This window comes from Diceros bicornis, chromosome 26 (genome assembly GCF_020826845.1).
Source record: "Diceros bicornis minor isolate mBicDic1 chromosome 26, mDicBic1.mat.cur, whole genome shotgun sequence".
NCBI lineage: Eukaryota > Metazoa > Chordata > Mammalia > Perissodactyla > Rhinocerotidae > Diceros > Diceros bicornis.
The window spans coordinates 29,874,074-29,889,903 of NC_080765.1; the positions used below are offsets into that span (position 1 = coordinate 29,874,074).

At 44.1% G+C, this 15,830-nt stretch overlaps 1 protein-coding gene across 1 annotated transcript in view; it reads right to left on the reverse strand.

Moving 5' to 3' along the window:
• Positions 1–1,810: 1,810 nt before the first annotated feature.
• The window catches only part of DNAH3 (dynein axonemal heavy chain 3), a 167,446-nt gene continuing 153,426 nt past the window's right edge, over positions 1,811–15,830 (reverse strand). The window contains 8 exon segments of the mRNA XM_058569907.1: positions 1,811–2,215; positions 3,907–4,044; positions 4,743–4,947; positions 7,316–7,458; positions 9,068–9,235; positions 10,063–10,217; positions 13,621–13,737; positions 15,279–15,523. Coding sequence (XP_058425890.1) covers positions 1,862–2,215; positions 3,907–4,044; positions 4,743–4,947; positions 7,316–7,458; positions 9,068–9,235; positions 10,063–10,217; positions 13,621–13,737; positions 15,279–15,523 — 1,525 coding nt within the window. The 3' untranslated portion in view covers positions 1,811–1,861.

Sequence of the window (15,830 nt, forward strand, 5' to 3'; positions counted from 1 at the left end):
AAATGACCTTAAATTTAGGGCAATCTTTCTTTTCAAAGTGGAGGAAATTTTTTAAATTACAAAAATTTAATCCATCATACGGAAACATTCTGTCCCTTGACCCCTGAGGAATGAAACAGTCAGTCTCTGCCTCCCTCAGCTTTTGGTTGCTGAAGCTGGAGTTAGATAACATTAAAAATCAATTGTTCTCTCAGCAGCCCCCCTCACTGCCTTACAGTTTGCAACGTGACTTACCTAATCGGTCCAAGATTCAGGGATTTGGGATCCTGACCATCTTTCCAGCTCACATGACTAACAATCTTATTCGGAATGATACGGCAGTTCCAGCTATCTATTCATTCTGAGTTTCTTTCCCTCATTAGAAAAAGTTGCGTTTTTTGAAAAAATAGCTATTAAGCTACCTCCTTTGAGTTGAAGGAGACTGGCTCCTCCTACCTCTTTATTGCCCCCTGGCAAGATCTGGAGAACTCCCTTTTACACTTATTCTCTAGGATCACTTAGACGATTTGCTGATGTTGGAATTCAGAGTCCTCAATCACAATTTGATTGGCTCCATGTTCCCACAAAGAAACAAGGTTTCTGGAATATGTTTATTTGGTTCTCAGAAGCTTCCTGTGTTCAGGAAAAATCAAAGACCAAGTCAGGACATTTCTTCTGATGAAGAGGCAGAGAAGCCAGGCCAGACACATTAAGACACTCAAACAAACAGCCTTATGTCTTTGCTCAACTATGAACTGACCAATGGAATGCCCTGAAAGGAGATACATAGAGCCAAAGAGCTACATGAGAGAGTTTGTTGCGAAGTAATACATCAAGAATTTGATTTTTATCTCTCCACGATTCTCTTCCAGCTGGCCCTGGGGAGAAAAAGTGATAAACTAGAAATTTCTTGGACATGGTTGTTGGAGCTACACGTCTCCTAAGATTCTACATCACAACATAGCCAAGGCCTTGGCAGGGAGGCAGCATGTGGCAGTGAAAAATGCATGGATTCTAGAGCCAGAGAGACCTCAGCTCAAAACCTGGCTGTGTAATGTGAAAGAGCTGGGTGATCTTAGGTAAGTTACTTAATCTCCCTGAACCTCCAGAGGGAGAGACAAGCATACCCACCACATAGGAACAAGCAAGATATCTAAAGGCCTGGGCACAACCCCTGGCCACAGTATGCATGCAACACATGTTGGTTCTCTCATGTCTCCTTTCTTCCTGCAATTTCAGCCCATCTGTGTAGGCCAGTAGAAAAGCTTTTGGGTCCCAGTAATACCACTGACTAGCTGTGGAACTCTGGGCTAGTTACTTTTCTAAGCCTCTGTTTATGGATCTCTAAAATGGAGATAATGATAGTACCTACCTCATAAGATTGTTGTGAGAAGCGCATTTTAAATATATCAAGAGCCTTAAAAAATATAAGTGGCCCAAACCTCTTTCAACCTCTGAGAGGCCCTGATGTTAGCCCATGTGGACAGACTGGGAAAGAAGCAATGAAAATTCAGTGACAGTTATAGCAAAATAATTGGAAAAAAAGAACTGCAGGGGAGCTTAGCCAATTGGCTAAAGGTCTAGATTGAAGAGTCCCCCATGGCCTGTGTTCAAATCCTGGCTCTACTATTTTAGTAGCTATCTGATCTGGGGATTACTTACCTTCTCTGTATCATGGTTTTCGCACATATAAAATGAAGATAATAATAATAACCTACTTTATAGGGATCCTCTGAAATACCTGGCTCATAGCAAGTGCTCTATTAATATAACTGTCATCATCATCACCATCATCATCATACCATGAAAGTCTCAAGAAAAGAAACCTAGGTTATAGTCGAGAATGAAATGCCTTTTATTTTCTGTGTTGAGACAGATGCCATCAGTTATCCAGCTGGCATAGTGAGGCTACCCCTCGGTTTATCCAGTGCTTCTGGGGCCTGTCTGTTTGGAGTTCAATGGAGAGGACATAGTTGGTGGAGTGGCCTGTGGTGGAGAGGATGCCTCTCCGGGCACTTGTTTTGTAGACTGGACACACATAAATATTCTGATGCAGAAACATCGCACTTTCCCCAGGTTTCAGCCAAATAATGGGCAATGGGTCATAGAGGATTTTAGGGAGAGACTCTCCAATTTGCATCGATTTCCTGTCCCAACGGGCACCTTCTAAGAAGAGTCCTTTTATGTAGGCCCCATCTTCTGGGTTACTCTCCATGACCGTTTCTTGTGTGGTTACCTGGAAGAGAGGAAGTTGGGAGTTTCATTACCTGTCATTTTCCTAAATGGGGCAGCATTAAGAGATTGGAAAAGTGCAACCTGGCTGCAATGTCTGCCTTTCCCAGGATGCATCTCCCAGGGCATTTCTGGGGCTTCTGTGACAATATTCCTACCTGCCATACATGGGCCTAGTCACCATGCTGCCCTTATATATGGTGGGCATAGAGAATGCACTAAGGTAGGAGTCAGGAGGCCACATTAACTGTCACTAGCTTAGTGACCTTGCACAACCTTCCCTTTTCTGAACCTGAAACTATAAAGTGAGGGGTTAGATTCAGATGCATGTTGGTAAAACAGTTCTTGGGGGGAAAAAAATAAAGCCTTGATTTGTAGTTTTTGTCAATTTCTATAGTGTAAAGACTCTCACCGTGGTCAATTTCAGGCTATCAACTGTTTAACAACTAGCTCCAGCTGGCTCTGTTGAGCTGGTATGAGCCAGCTCCAGCACACCACTGTTTAGATTCAGAGGTAGTAAACTCAAATTCCGTCAGGTAAGAGCAGAAAATGGTCTAGGTGTAGGAGAATAGGGAGTGGTAGGTGGGGATTATGGTGAACCAGAGAGCACAAGCTCCATTTAAAATCATTCACATTCTAATCTTTTTGTTACTGTGAATGGAATGTTTTTCTCATTTCTACTTCTAAGTATTTATTGCTAGAATAGTAAAAGGCTATTGATTTTTGTATATTTAACCAGTGTTCAGTCACCTTACAAATTCTTTTATTAATTCTAATAGGTATTTTTAGAGTCTCTTGGGATTTCTAGGTATACAATCATTTCAACATCAAAAAAGATGGTTTTACCTTTCCTCCAATGCTTATCCCAGTTATTTTGTTTCTTATTGCATTAATTTTGGCTTAACATTGTTTTCAAAGGCCCATCAAGTTAAGTTCATTCATAAACTAAATTAAGACCTAGGGCAACTAATTTGGGACCTCTGGACTAAATGATCTCAAAGGATCCTTTCATAGAATTTAAAATTCTACAATGCTCTATAACAGTCTATCTTACTCCTTTCTCTTCATATATGGACAGGGACTATTGGCCATTCCTTTGACTTTACTCCAAGCAAAGGACTACCCAAGAGCATTAACATTCTTCCAAATGAAGAGTCCACCGTGTTGAACAGACAGCATGGGAGGATGCTTTCATTTTTCTTGGTATGATGGTGGCAGAGTTTCCTCTGGTAAGATTCCTTTTTTTTTTCTTTTTGAGGAAGATCAGCTCTGAGCTAACATCCATGCCAATCTTTCTCTTTTTGCTGAGAAAGACTGGCCCTGGGCTAACATGCATGCCCATCTTCCTCTACTTTATATGGGATGGCGCCACAGCATGGCCTGACAAGCGTGTATCGGTGTGCGCCTGGGGTTCCGAACCTGGGTGGCCAACAGCGGAGCGCGCGCACTTCACCGTTACTCCACAGGGCCGGCCCAAGATTCCTTTTTATATACACAGAGATAAAGCCGTGAGAATCTTCTGATTCTGTCACGAATAACTTTTGGAGCTACTTTAAGTCATGCTAAATATTTTATTTATACCATCTCAGAAGATTTGAGCCTTAACACATCCAAATATTTGGACTCATAAGGAAATGGACAACATTGCTTCCTCTGGCTGGCCTTTTGAGCTGGCCTAACCCAAAGCACCCCTACCTCAAATTCAAATCCAATGTGGTCAATGGGGATGGTGTATTTCCGGGCATAATTCTGAGAGACACCAGTCAAAAAAGACTGTGTGAAGTAGAATCCAGAGATCCAAAAGACGACAGGAGGCCCATTGTCAATCCAATCCTGGATAGCCACAGAAATAAAAATTCAAAATCAACAACACATCAAAGATAGTTCAAAGGCAGGTAATGTAAATAAGTCCCATTAAGAAATATGCTTTTTCTCAGTTTTCTTAAAACAGGCAGCCAGCCCTCTTGGTTTAGCTTATATTTTCCAACTTTTAAAATGAAGGTATGAAGAAATATATTTCTACTTTAAGAAGAGCGCAGGTGCAAGCGGATATCAGGGATACAACAGAGTGGTGGAGACTATAGTAGTGGAAAACACGTGCCTGTCTAAACTGAGCAACAGCCACTCATCTCAAGCAATTGCCATGCAGGAATGCAGGCCCATTGTTTCAAGTCTCCCCTTTTTTGCATGAGAAAGATCTGGATTTTTATGTGTAATAATCCAATGTTTACATGCTAGCTCAAAAATTTTAAAATTACCAGGCAGCCAAACCAAACATATCTATTAGCCAAATCTGGCCCATAAGCCACCAGTTTGTGACATTTATTCTAGCTCCTACTCCTGCCTTCATAAGCTATAATCTTTTCAAGGACTGTGAAAAGTGTGCAGGAAGACTGTTTCCAGTAGGTACTCTATCCGGGATGCTGCGTGGCTGCCTGCTGTACTCCTTCTGCCTCTCATCTGTCATTTCAGAATGCCCTCTCCATCTCAATAAGCATGCTAGGTACCCAGTTACCCTGACTCCCAGGTACCTGGAAGAAGGCCAGACGGGCCAACAGGTCAGCCACGTAGCCCCCCAGGGGTTTCAGCGATGGGTAGGACTTGGCCATCCACATGGCTGGCACTTTACCCACAAGCATGCTACTGAAGACATCCTCCAGCTCCGAGGACATCAGGACCTGCCCTTTGATGGCTCGGCCAAGATCAATGAGGCTTCTGCGAACCACTTTGGTCAGCCTGCAAGAACAAAGAAGCCAGCTTAGCCTGGCTCTCCAGTGGCCTCCTTCTACCCAAGTTCACTGACTCCAGGTCTCCTTCTACTTTCCCCCCTTTAAAAGCCCAGACAATTAATATACATTCATGGTAGAAAAATTACAGAGATGAGAAAAAATTAAATCACTCTATCTCACCGCCTAAAGATAACTTTGATGTATATCTTTTCAGATTTTTCTATATGTAAATGCAAATTATTTTTTAATGGGATTATACTATATATTTTTTTGTAATCTGTTTTTCTCTCTTAACATATGGGGAACATCCTTCCAATTCAGTAGAGATCTAAATTGTCCTTTTTAATGACTGCAAGGTGTTCTGTTTTATTTAACTATTCCTTTATTGCTGATACGTATTATTTCTAGATTGTTGTCACTGTAAACAACATTGCTAGGAACATCCATCCATATCAATCTTTGTGGAAATTTATAATAATTTTCTTATTAAAAGTATAATTTCTGGGTCAAAGGGTAATGCAGTTTTTAGGTTTTTGATCCAGATTGCCAAAGTTGTTCTTTTTATACACTACGATAAAGTGCATACCTGAGAAAAGGCAGCTGAAGGACACCCTGGGAGATGCCAAGATCGCCTGCCTCTTCTAGCCTCTGTTATGAGGCCTAGCCAAGCTCAGATGGAATTCACCTCAGAGTGCCACAGAATCTGCCACCAGAGAGAGCCTGTCATCTCCAAAGACTTATGGAATCCCAGCCAAATGGACACAAGACTGATCAAACGCAAGAAAGAGATTCCTGGATGTGTAACCAGTAAACATTCATAGTAAGAGGAATTTAAGGTTCAAACATTGCTGAGGAGTCAAGGGGCAAAGCTACCATCTGAGGGATGATACCACAGACCTCTAACTATCACACCTAGAGACCTACTTGCAAAAGTTTTCTTTCTTTTCTTGCAACTATGAGCTCTGCTAGTTTCAACACTTTCAGTACCCAATGAAGGAACATTTGCCCCAGAAGACAAAATAATGTTTCCCCTGAACTAGAAGCAGAACCGTCACCTAATCATTTTGGACTTCTCATACCACTGGGTGAACAGACAAAAAAAAAGGTAGTGGGAAGGAATGTTAGAGTATTGCCAAAGATGATTAATCCTGACCACCTTTGAAAAATAAGATTGCTGTTACCCTGTTCTCTTGTACTACAATGGCCAGTAAAGCTAGTGAAGTCCCCTGCAATGACCCAGGAAGAGCTCCAGTGACCTTAGGGGAGAATGAGTAACAGAGTAGAGATGCCATTAGGTCTGGTGACTGGATGAACAAGGACTATATCCCATCATGCCCAGGTATCTGACTCACAGCAGTGAGTGCCACATCTTAGGCTCAAACCCCATACTTTGCCTGGTCCCCCAGATGGCCAACTGCCTATCGACTCTAGAGAGTAACCCTAAGACTGAGGAAGGCAAGAAATTCTTGGACGACATTCTTCCAGTTCCCTAGTCCTTCAGAGTCAGGGCTGGCCCTAAAACTGAGCAATGACCAATGAGGCAAAATAGAGATATGGAGAATCCGGAGCAGCAAGAGCCTTGGACTTAGAGGCAGAAGTGATGAGTTTCCTTATCTGGCTTAAATGGCCTTTGGGAACTCTTTCAATTTTGACTATTTAGAAGTGAAATCAAGGTGATCCCACTGGGCTCTGTGCTGTAGTAACTGGAGGAGAAGTGAAGAGAGACTAGAATAGAAGGCCACAGACCCTTAGCCCCATGGCCAGCCCATAACAGCTCTTGTCTACCTCTGTGGTAGAAGCAATGGGATTAACTTCTCTCCACCCCTTTCTATGTTTACCCTGATTTCATGTATTGGCTAAGTGCATGGGCCCTGGAATCAGACAGCCTGGGTTCAAACTCAGTTCTGCCACTGAATGACTGTGTGACCTTGCGAGAGTTACTTACTCCTTCTGGGTCTGTTTCCTCATCTGTAAAATGGTAGTAGAGGGATTACTAACTGTGCATATTTCAAAAGGCTATTGTATGGTTTGAACGCAAACATATGTACAGTGCTTAAAGCCATATCTGGCACCAAGGAAGGGCTCAATAAAAGTGGCTCTAATGATTACTTTTACTGTTAGCCTGTGCTTGGTATTGGTTTATTGGTTGTTACCTGACTTGACAGATGTCATGTGAATGAATGGTAAAGAATGAATAGAAGGAATGATTTAACCCTGGGCCAACACGTGCTGGGATGGCCCTATTTATAGCCCTCCCTATGGGTAGGGCAGAAGAGTGTAACAACCCCTTATTAAGCATCCATCTCAGTTACTGCCCATTAGATCCAACCCCTCACACTCCAACTTCCAGGATCCAAGTAAGACGATCAGCCCACCTGTTGAATCTGATGAGCTCCTGCCTTAGGACAGTATTCATGGATTCCTCGTAGACCACAGGGTACAACTTCATGACCACTTCCAAGTCAAAGTCGTTGGGAAGCTTGGAGAGTATGTCCTGGGCCAGATCCTCAACCACTTCCTTAAAGAACAAGCAGGAGAGAGGTGAATGAGAAACAAGGCCTGTGGGTTGTGGCTTTGTCTGGGTAAACTTGAAGCAGTGAGCATCTTTCTTTTTCAACACAGTCTGTTGAACCTTCCTGGGAACTCTCCTACAGCAGCCAATTTTGCCTTGGGGAGAAGGAGGACTCCCATCCCCCCACCAGCCTTGGGGAGGACATCATCCCTTGGCCCAGAAAGTAAATAGCTGAGCAATGAGAGTGCTGTTCTTACACCTGGAACAAGGGCCCGAGGGCCAGGCAGGGAATTCCTGCTCAGCCAGGTAGCCTGATGGCAGCGCTGAACCCTGCAGAACTCCTCCTGTCTTCAAGGTTGCCCCTGGGAGAGAATCTCCCAAGGCTCTCACAGCCGACCCCCTAGGACCAGCTCCTGGTGCACATGGGACTCTTGCTCAGTGCCAGCTACATGGACACCTGGGAAGGCAGCAGGCCATTCCTCAGCATTGAGCAAGAACAGCCCAAGGCAGTGGGCTTAGCCAAGTAGGGAGGGGACAGGCCTAGAGGAACAAGGAGTAGTAGGACCTGGGTGTGGGAGACGGGGACAGCTCTGCCATCCTGTGGCTCTGGGGGGCTGGAACATATACTTTTTTCCCTCTTCCCTCTGTGAGGGGAATTTCCACCCCTAAATTGAGACACACCAAGCAGGCTGCTTTATCTTCACACCATTAGCACTTATGGCACTAAGAACTAAATCAAGAAACCAAATATGCAAAGTCCATAGCTGAGAGAGGTCAAACATGGGGTAGCTCAGAAGGTGGAGAAAGGAAGGATGGGAGAGAACAGGGTGTGGTGGAGTCAGGAGATGGAGTCTGGGTCTGGCTCTGCCTCTGAGTTTATGACTGCCTTGAAGCGGGTCACTTCCTCTGCAGGGTTCCTTTTGCCTTCCTCTGTAGATTGAGGAGGGTGGACTGGGTCAGTGCTTCACAAAGCGTGGACTGACCACAAGAGGCACCCAGAGTGATTCCAGGTGTTTCTAGGACATGAAGCAAATAATGTTGAATCACATGGTGAGAAGGTCACTCTCTTTTCAAATTTCAGCTGCCTTTCTCTTTTCATTCCTCTCAAGGAGAAAGTCTCAGGTCATTCAGTGCTAATTAAACACTCTGTAACATTTGCTGATCTTCCCCCTTTTCACAAGAAGCTAGCAAGTCCTCGGCAACATCATCTGGGAAGAACCTAGTAACCGTTTCGCTTTCATTTTCTTTTTGTGGCTGTCTTGACTTTATGGAAATGATATTGGGTTCCCATTTATGGTACTAATGTGCAGATTTTTAAATAAATGATTTTAAGCAAAATGTAGTTAGTTTTTAAATATTATATAAACGGAGTATAGATGATATGTGGGCATAGCAACAAATCATGAAGGTTATACAGGAATAGCTGACGTTCTGGAGACACTGCTGCTCTTCCAGCTCAGTAGTCAAGGACTCTCAGCAGTAAGACTAGAGCATCCATGCCCTCCCTCAGGGGTCTGCCAGGCCTCCACTTTTCTGTCTTCTTGGTCATCACTCACAATCCTGCGTGCCCACTAAATGGAAAACTGCCTGGGAAACTGAATTCAAGCCCAGTTACCTGAGGGGACTTGCCACTCCCTCCCGACTGTCTAGGGAGGGTCAGCAGCACCCCTTGAAACAGCTGGTTGGTTTCCTGGTTGTCCTTGGTGATGTCAGCATTCTCATGGAGGCCAAACACTTCTGGGTGGGCAGTGATGGGGAGGTTCCTGAGATACTCGATATAAGACTGTAAAGGAAATCTTGAGCTGACACAAACGCAGGTTCCCTGGGGTGCCGCAGATCACTCAGGGCTTGGCGGACCAGACCCAAGCAGGAATCACACTATTTCTGTAGCACAGGCCAGCACCCCCAACCCCTACACTGGGTAAACACATCCCAAACTCCTCCTTATACAGTTTTCTGGGGAATAAGTATGAAGGCAGATGGGCTGAGCATCTCCCCTCCAGCCCCTGGCTTCCTCCCTGCTACCCCAGTAGTCCTGGCTTTCAAGTCAGACAGAACTGGGTTTGGATCCTAGCTCCATTGCAAACTAACTGTGTAACCTTGAGCTAGTCACCTGAAACCCTGTTTTCCTTATCTGCAAATGGGAAGATAAGTGAGGTTATAAAGGAATAACGCCTTGGCATAGAACAGGTGCTCAACAAAAGTAAGCCTCTTTTCATCTTTCCTCCAGATTTCTTGTTTTCTTCTTCACTTTCTCATTCTCCCATCCAGTTTTTTGGTCCCTCCTCTTCTGCCACCTACTGAACCTTTGTTTCCAAGTAGCAAATTCCAGCCCGTTCACTACCAAGGCTTCACCTTAACTTCCCTCTTTCCCCCACAGATAAACCCCATATTTTGAAAGACCTTGTCTACCAAATACCCAGTGTTCATTATACAGTAATAATGTCGCTCTTGTAGGCTTTTTGGAATATTGGTGATAGCTTATGGCCCAACTCAGGAAGCTGAAGGCTACCCCTGGGCCCTCCTTAGCTACACTGCAGCCCCTAGCCACGTGGAAGCTGCTGAGCCCCTCGGGTGGACAGAGGGACCTTTCCCTCCCCCTCTCCTCACCTGATAGGAGCCATGGGAAGGGATGTAGTAAGTGTCTCCAGGAGCAAGACAGTAATGGTCCTGCTCAATTTCCCTACAGTAGAATGTGGACAGAAGGGACAGCAGGAGACGCCTGTCTTTGTCATCAGTCACTCTGCCTCCGTAATTACATTCCCCTGGGACAAGCAGCAGAGGAAGAAGTTGAGCCCAGGGAAGGTCATAATGAACTTGGTCATTAACCTAAAACAGAGGATTCTTCCAGCCAAGGAGCTCTACTGAGACACAGGGTTGCTGAAACTATGCTCAGCTTGGGATGAGACCAGGCCCTTTTAGTATTGTGGTTGCTACATAAATAATACATGTTCACCATATTAGAAATTAGAAAATAGAAATAAACCGAAAGAAAAGCAATATAATCACCAATAGTTCCACCAAAGGTAACTATTAACATTTAGGCATGTTCTAGACATTTGCGTGCGTGTGTGTGTGTGTATACACATATATGTGAAAGGCATTACAGAAATGTGGATCAGGGGAAGAACTTTGACATGAGACAGACCTGGGTTCCAATTCCAGCCCTGCCACTTTCCAGCCCATCTCTAGGTTCTAATTCCTGCTATTTAATAGCAGTTTCTCATCTGTCAAGAAGTAGAGACAACTGCAGTACCCATCTTACAAGGCTGTGGTTCATAATGCTTATAAAGCATTTAGCATAAAGCTTAGCACATAGAAAGCACTCAATTAATTATAGCTACTACAAATACATACATTTGAGAAAATTGAGATTGTCCTATATATACTGCTTTGGGATATGACTCCCCGCACTCCTACCCCCATCATTGACGTCAGTCACTGAGACTCAGTTCTATAAAAAGAATTAGGTAATTCTTTGGATGGGACATCAAATCCATTTGACCAACCCCATGACACATTTTCTAGCGGGTCCAGATTCCAAAGTACGTGGGTGCCCCCTGGCATTTTGTAGTTGAGGACACTAGTCTGCAAGGAGGAGACACATCTATGTGAGTGTGTGTGCGTGTGTGTGTGTATGCATGCACGCAAGGGTTCTCCTGATAGCTAGGCTCATTTCTAATTCCAACCATTCTAGGAAGTGGCAGGTCCATAGACAAGAAGCAGGAAGTGTGACCCCAGTTGGGGGTGGGAGACATCAGCTTTTCTTGGTCTTGAAGGGGTCTAAACATCTAGGAGGAAGATCGGGGTGGCTTGTTAAGGGAGAATTAAGGAACTAAGGGGAATCTCATACCTATTGAGTAATTTGAGCCCTACAGAAGCTGTTTTACCTTAAGCTAGACCATCTAGATTTCTGAAGCTCTCTCTGTTGACTTCTCAGGCCTTTAGCAAAGTTGAGTTTGAACATTACAGCTTGTCCCAGCTATAAAGAGATTTATATACCACTAGAACTTCAATACTAAAGGGAGAGTGGTTTCCCCCACTGAAGTCAGCATGACAGTGCTAGAAGGCACCCAAGAGGAACCCCAAGTGAAGGTAAATCTTAGGTACAGGGTCAGGGTGCAAGGTCCTGCCACCACTCTCTCATCAGCAAACTTTCCTTCAGGGGATACCCTTGCAGGCTCTGGGTTTTAGTTTTATGAAGGAAAGTACATTTCTTTATAGCTACTTGTATGTCCACTCTTGGAGGCAAGAACACAAATCCCAATAGGGGCCAGGATGTGCCTTATATCTCTTCTAAATTCTTGCTGTCCCTGACATAGGGCTGGAGGTACAGGATTAAGAACATACTGACTTTGCCTATCTAATTTGATAACCGCTCTCCAAAGGAGACCTGTCTCTTGGTTAGTGTTAGTAGAGAGTTCTAATGATCACCAATATCTGGTTCTTCTTTCCTTCCAGGCACATAGGAAGGTTACACTTCCTCGGGCCCCTTGCAGTGGGGTGGGGCCAGGTGACAAGTTCTTGTGCATTTAATTTGTGGCATAAGCCCTTCAGTACTATCCCTGGGCCAGTGACCATACAAGTATATGTTGAGATGGTGGCCTCAAAAGTTGGTGGAGTCGTTGCCAACTGTGCCCCTGATAGATAATTACAATGAGCAGAGACCCCTGCTGATTCACACTGGAAATGTACAGTGGGCAAGAAATAGACCTTTGATGTCTTATACTCTTGAGGTTTGGGGATTGTTTATTACCTCCGCTTAACTGGTCTATCCTGACTGGTATAGTTGGAAAGTGACTATCCTCAAGCTGGCTGGCATAGTTGGGGCAGGTTAATTTATGAGCTGCAGGCAGTCCAGTAAGAAGACCATGTCCCAGGGCAATTATGTACCCATTCTGTGGTTGGTCTAAAGAGGGGCCCAGGGATGTGCTTTTGTGTGGCCTGGAATGATGGGAATATGGCTCGCTCCTTTTGGAGAAGTTCTTTCAACAAACTAACATCCACTGAACTTATGTTGTGAATGTCACTTGGGGTTTTGTGTTAGGGGACACTGTGCTGAGTTAAGGTCTGTGTGACCTTCTACAGCTGAACTTGATCACTCTAAAGCAGGCTTTCTCAACTTGGGTACTGTTAACATGTTGGACTGGATAGTCCCGTGGTGTGGGGCTGTGCTGTGCATTATAGGCTGTTTAGCAGCATCCATGGCCTTGACCCAGTAGCATCTCCCTTTAGTTGTGACAATAAAAAGTCTCTAGGCACTGCCAAATGTCCCCTGGGGGGCAAAATCACCAGTTGAGAACCACTGCTCTAAAGCCTCATTCTTGGCTGTAAAATGGGGTCACTAACATGGAACTCATACGATGGCTGTGAAGACTCAATGCACTGATTGTGTATATAAAGGACCTGCTGCATGACTGGGGAAAGGATCCAGACAAACTCCTTAATATATGGAGCTGAGGAAGGAACTTGTGTGTGATCTTGAAGATGCCTGGGTTTTTCTATTGAGCTGCATTTTGACCTTTGGCCATGGCATTCCATTCAATAGCCCATTTATTTTTTATCTCCTGTCTCTGGGATTACATGGTACGCTCCTTGAGGGCAGTGACCAAGTTTTATACATTTACATTCTTCCATAATATGTACTAGTATATATTAGGTGACTAACAAAATGTTGCTGATTGGATTGCTTTAATACAAAACAGCAAGTGCTGCTTTCACCTCAGGGTACCTCTGCCGGGAATGCTCTCCTCCCCTCCCACTGCCTACCCCCTTTTTTCCTCCCCTTGTAAAACTCCTACTGGTCCCTTAAAACCCATTGTTTATGACTTCAGGAGGTTTTCCATAATCATCCCCCACCCCATCCCTGAGATACAGTCATCGTGCTGCCTTTCTACTTTATAAATGTTTCTCTTGTTAAACTTATCACCGTATTGTCTTTTTTAAAAAATATTTTTCTTCCTATGAACCACTTGAGTGTAGGGATTGTATCTTAATTTTGTTTTTTTTAACAATATCCAGCATGGTAACCAGCATTAATAAGAGCTCAATGTTTGTTGAAAGAATGAATGAAGGAGTAAATAAATGAATAGAGACGGGAGCAGAGGAACAGGAGGGTGGAGCATGATACTAGAGGTTCACGCCTGCAAAGCCTCCTCCCATAAATACCTGTTAGGTAGGTCAGAGCATCAAACGGCACCTCCTCGTAGTCATTCAGAAACATCTGGATCTGCCGCATACTAATCCTCAGGTCAGATTCATTGAATTCATAGGGAATATTCCAACCTGCATGAGGCAGAGAAGAATTAGAGGCTTTAGTGCCGAGAGCTCTCAATTTCCACTCAGATATTGAATCAGTGGAGTTAAGCATCACTATGGATCAAGAGCCTCATTCAGCCCCATGAATATCAAGCACCAGGCCAACTATTAGCCTTGACATTTACTGCCAACATGGGAGCCACTCTGCCTGAGAAAGCATCTATTCTAAAATCAATTTCCTTAAAGATCTCCCCATTTGTTAAGGAAGATGTTAACATCCCAGATTGGTGGAATGAGAATTATTCACCCTGGCTGGAATACTGTGGTAATGCGCAGACCTCCAAAAATAACACTAAAGCAAAGCTAGAGAGCAGTATCTGTGATGGGGCAACAGAACTGCCAGCTTTGAGAATTTCCCTCCTCACACTCGTGGGAGAACTGGATTGCCAGCCTTAAAGAAACTACCGCTTGTATTTTCAAGTGTATAATGATAAATGCCCAGTGGGGCTGGACAAGTGACACAAATGTGTGAACCAGGCCTGATGTAAGACAGCAGGGTATAGTGGGACCTGTGCTCACTGGAGATGCTCAATTTCCTCCTAAACATTCACATTCAAATTAAAAATATAACAAAATTTGTGTTCTGGCAAACAAAACACAACTGGGAAATTGGTTGCAAGCCAAACTGTTACACGGATTTCTGGAGGTCTGGCATAGGTGGGCGAATGTGGTGTGTGAAATGCAGAGAGAGGGTCCCCCTTGGCTGTCTCGTCCCTGAACCCCTCAGTGGAAGGGTCAGGAGCTCTGTGCAGGTAGAAGAAAAGAAAGAGGATGTTCAGAAAGCATCACCAAGAGGACAATTTGCCTCCTTATCTAACTCTAACGAATGGCTGAGAATAGCCTGAGATGGGTCATTTCAAGGCTATTGAACAGAATCAGAGGCAGCCCATGGGTGAGAGAAATGTAATCCAACTTTAAAATCATGATATGGGATGTGCACTGAGTAGTTTGATGATCTGCTCCAACAACAGTACTGGGTTACTCAAGTTAGGCCATGGATAGGTTACATTAATAAAAAAATTTATCTTTATTTTTTCACGAAGAAGCACGCACGAATGTCCCAGCTATACTTGTTCCATTGTTATGCAGATGTAAAGAGAGCTACCTAAATGTTAAAAATTACCTGGTGACAACTCTCTGGAGAATGGCCATTGTGCCTAAGATAGGCAAATACACACCAAAGGGAAGGGCCCCCAATCCTCTCCTTATCACATTACTTCAGTAATTAGGGCACCTCTGATTTTGGAGCATCACCTCTTTCCCGGACATTGACATTGACCTGGTGATCGGGTTGCCAGATTTATCAAACAGAAATACAGGACACTCAGTGAAATTTAATTTCAGATAAACAACAAAACATTTTTAGCAGAAGTATGTCCCAAATATTGCATGGAACATACTTATACCATATTTTACTGGCAACCCTATCTGAGTACAAACTTGAACACACACTAGCATCTGTCTGTCATCTTTCCCCCCAGCAACCCAGGTGTGCTGTCATCTCTTACCCAGGGGTCCAAAGTTTCTCCTCTCTTGAACGATGGCATGGAAGAAGCAAAGGCCGAACAACAGCTTCTGCCACATCACTGCCTTTGTACAACTTTGGAAGAACACGGGGTCTGAGATAGGGTCATTGAGGTAGGAGCGCAAAAGGTTGGCCCGGAGCCCTTTGGGGGGCTCGTTGGTCATCTTGATCCCATTCTGGAGGATGCTGACTGGAAACTTCTCTGACGGATAGCTGGTTAACCAGAGTCTGGAAGAACAACAGCCCTAACTATTTAGAACAATGCAGTAAGTTATATTGAAAAACAATAACAAAAAAATAATAGCTACTATTTATTAAGCATGACTAGATGCCAAACTCCATGCTACGAATTTAATATACGTCCCTTCATTTATTTTAATCCTCACAGCCACCCTATGTGGAAGGATTTACTATCCCCTTTACCACTGAGGAAACAGAGGCATGGAGAGGTCAAGTGGGGTTTTCAAGGACACACCACTTAGAAGCAACTGAAATAAGATGTGAACTCCAGGCTCCCTGACTCCAAAGGCCCTGT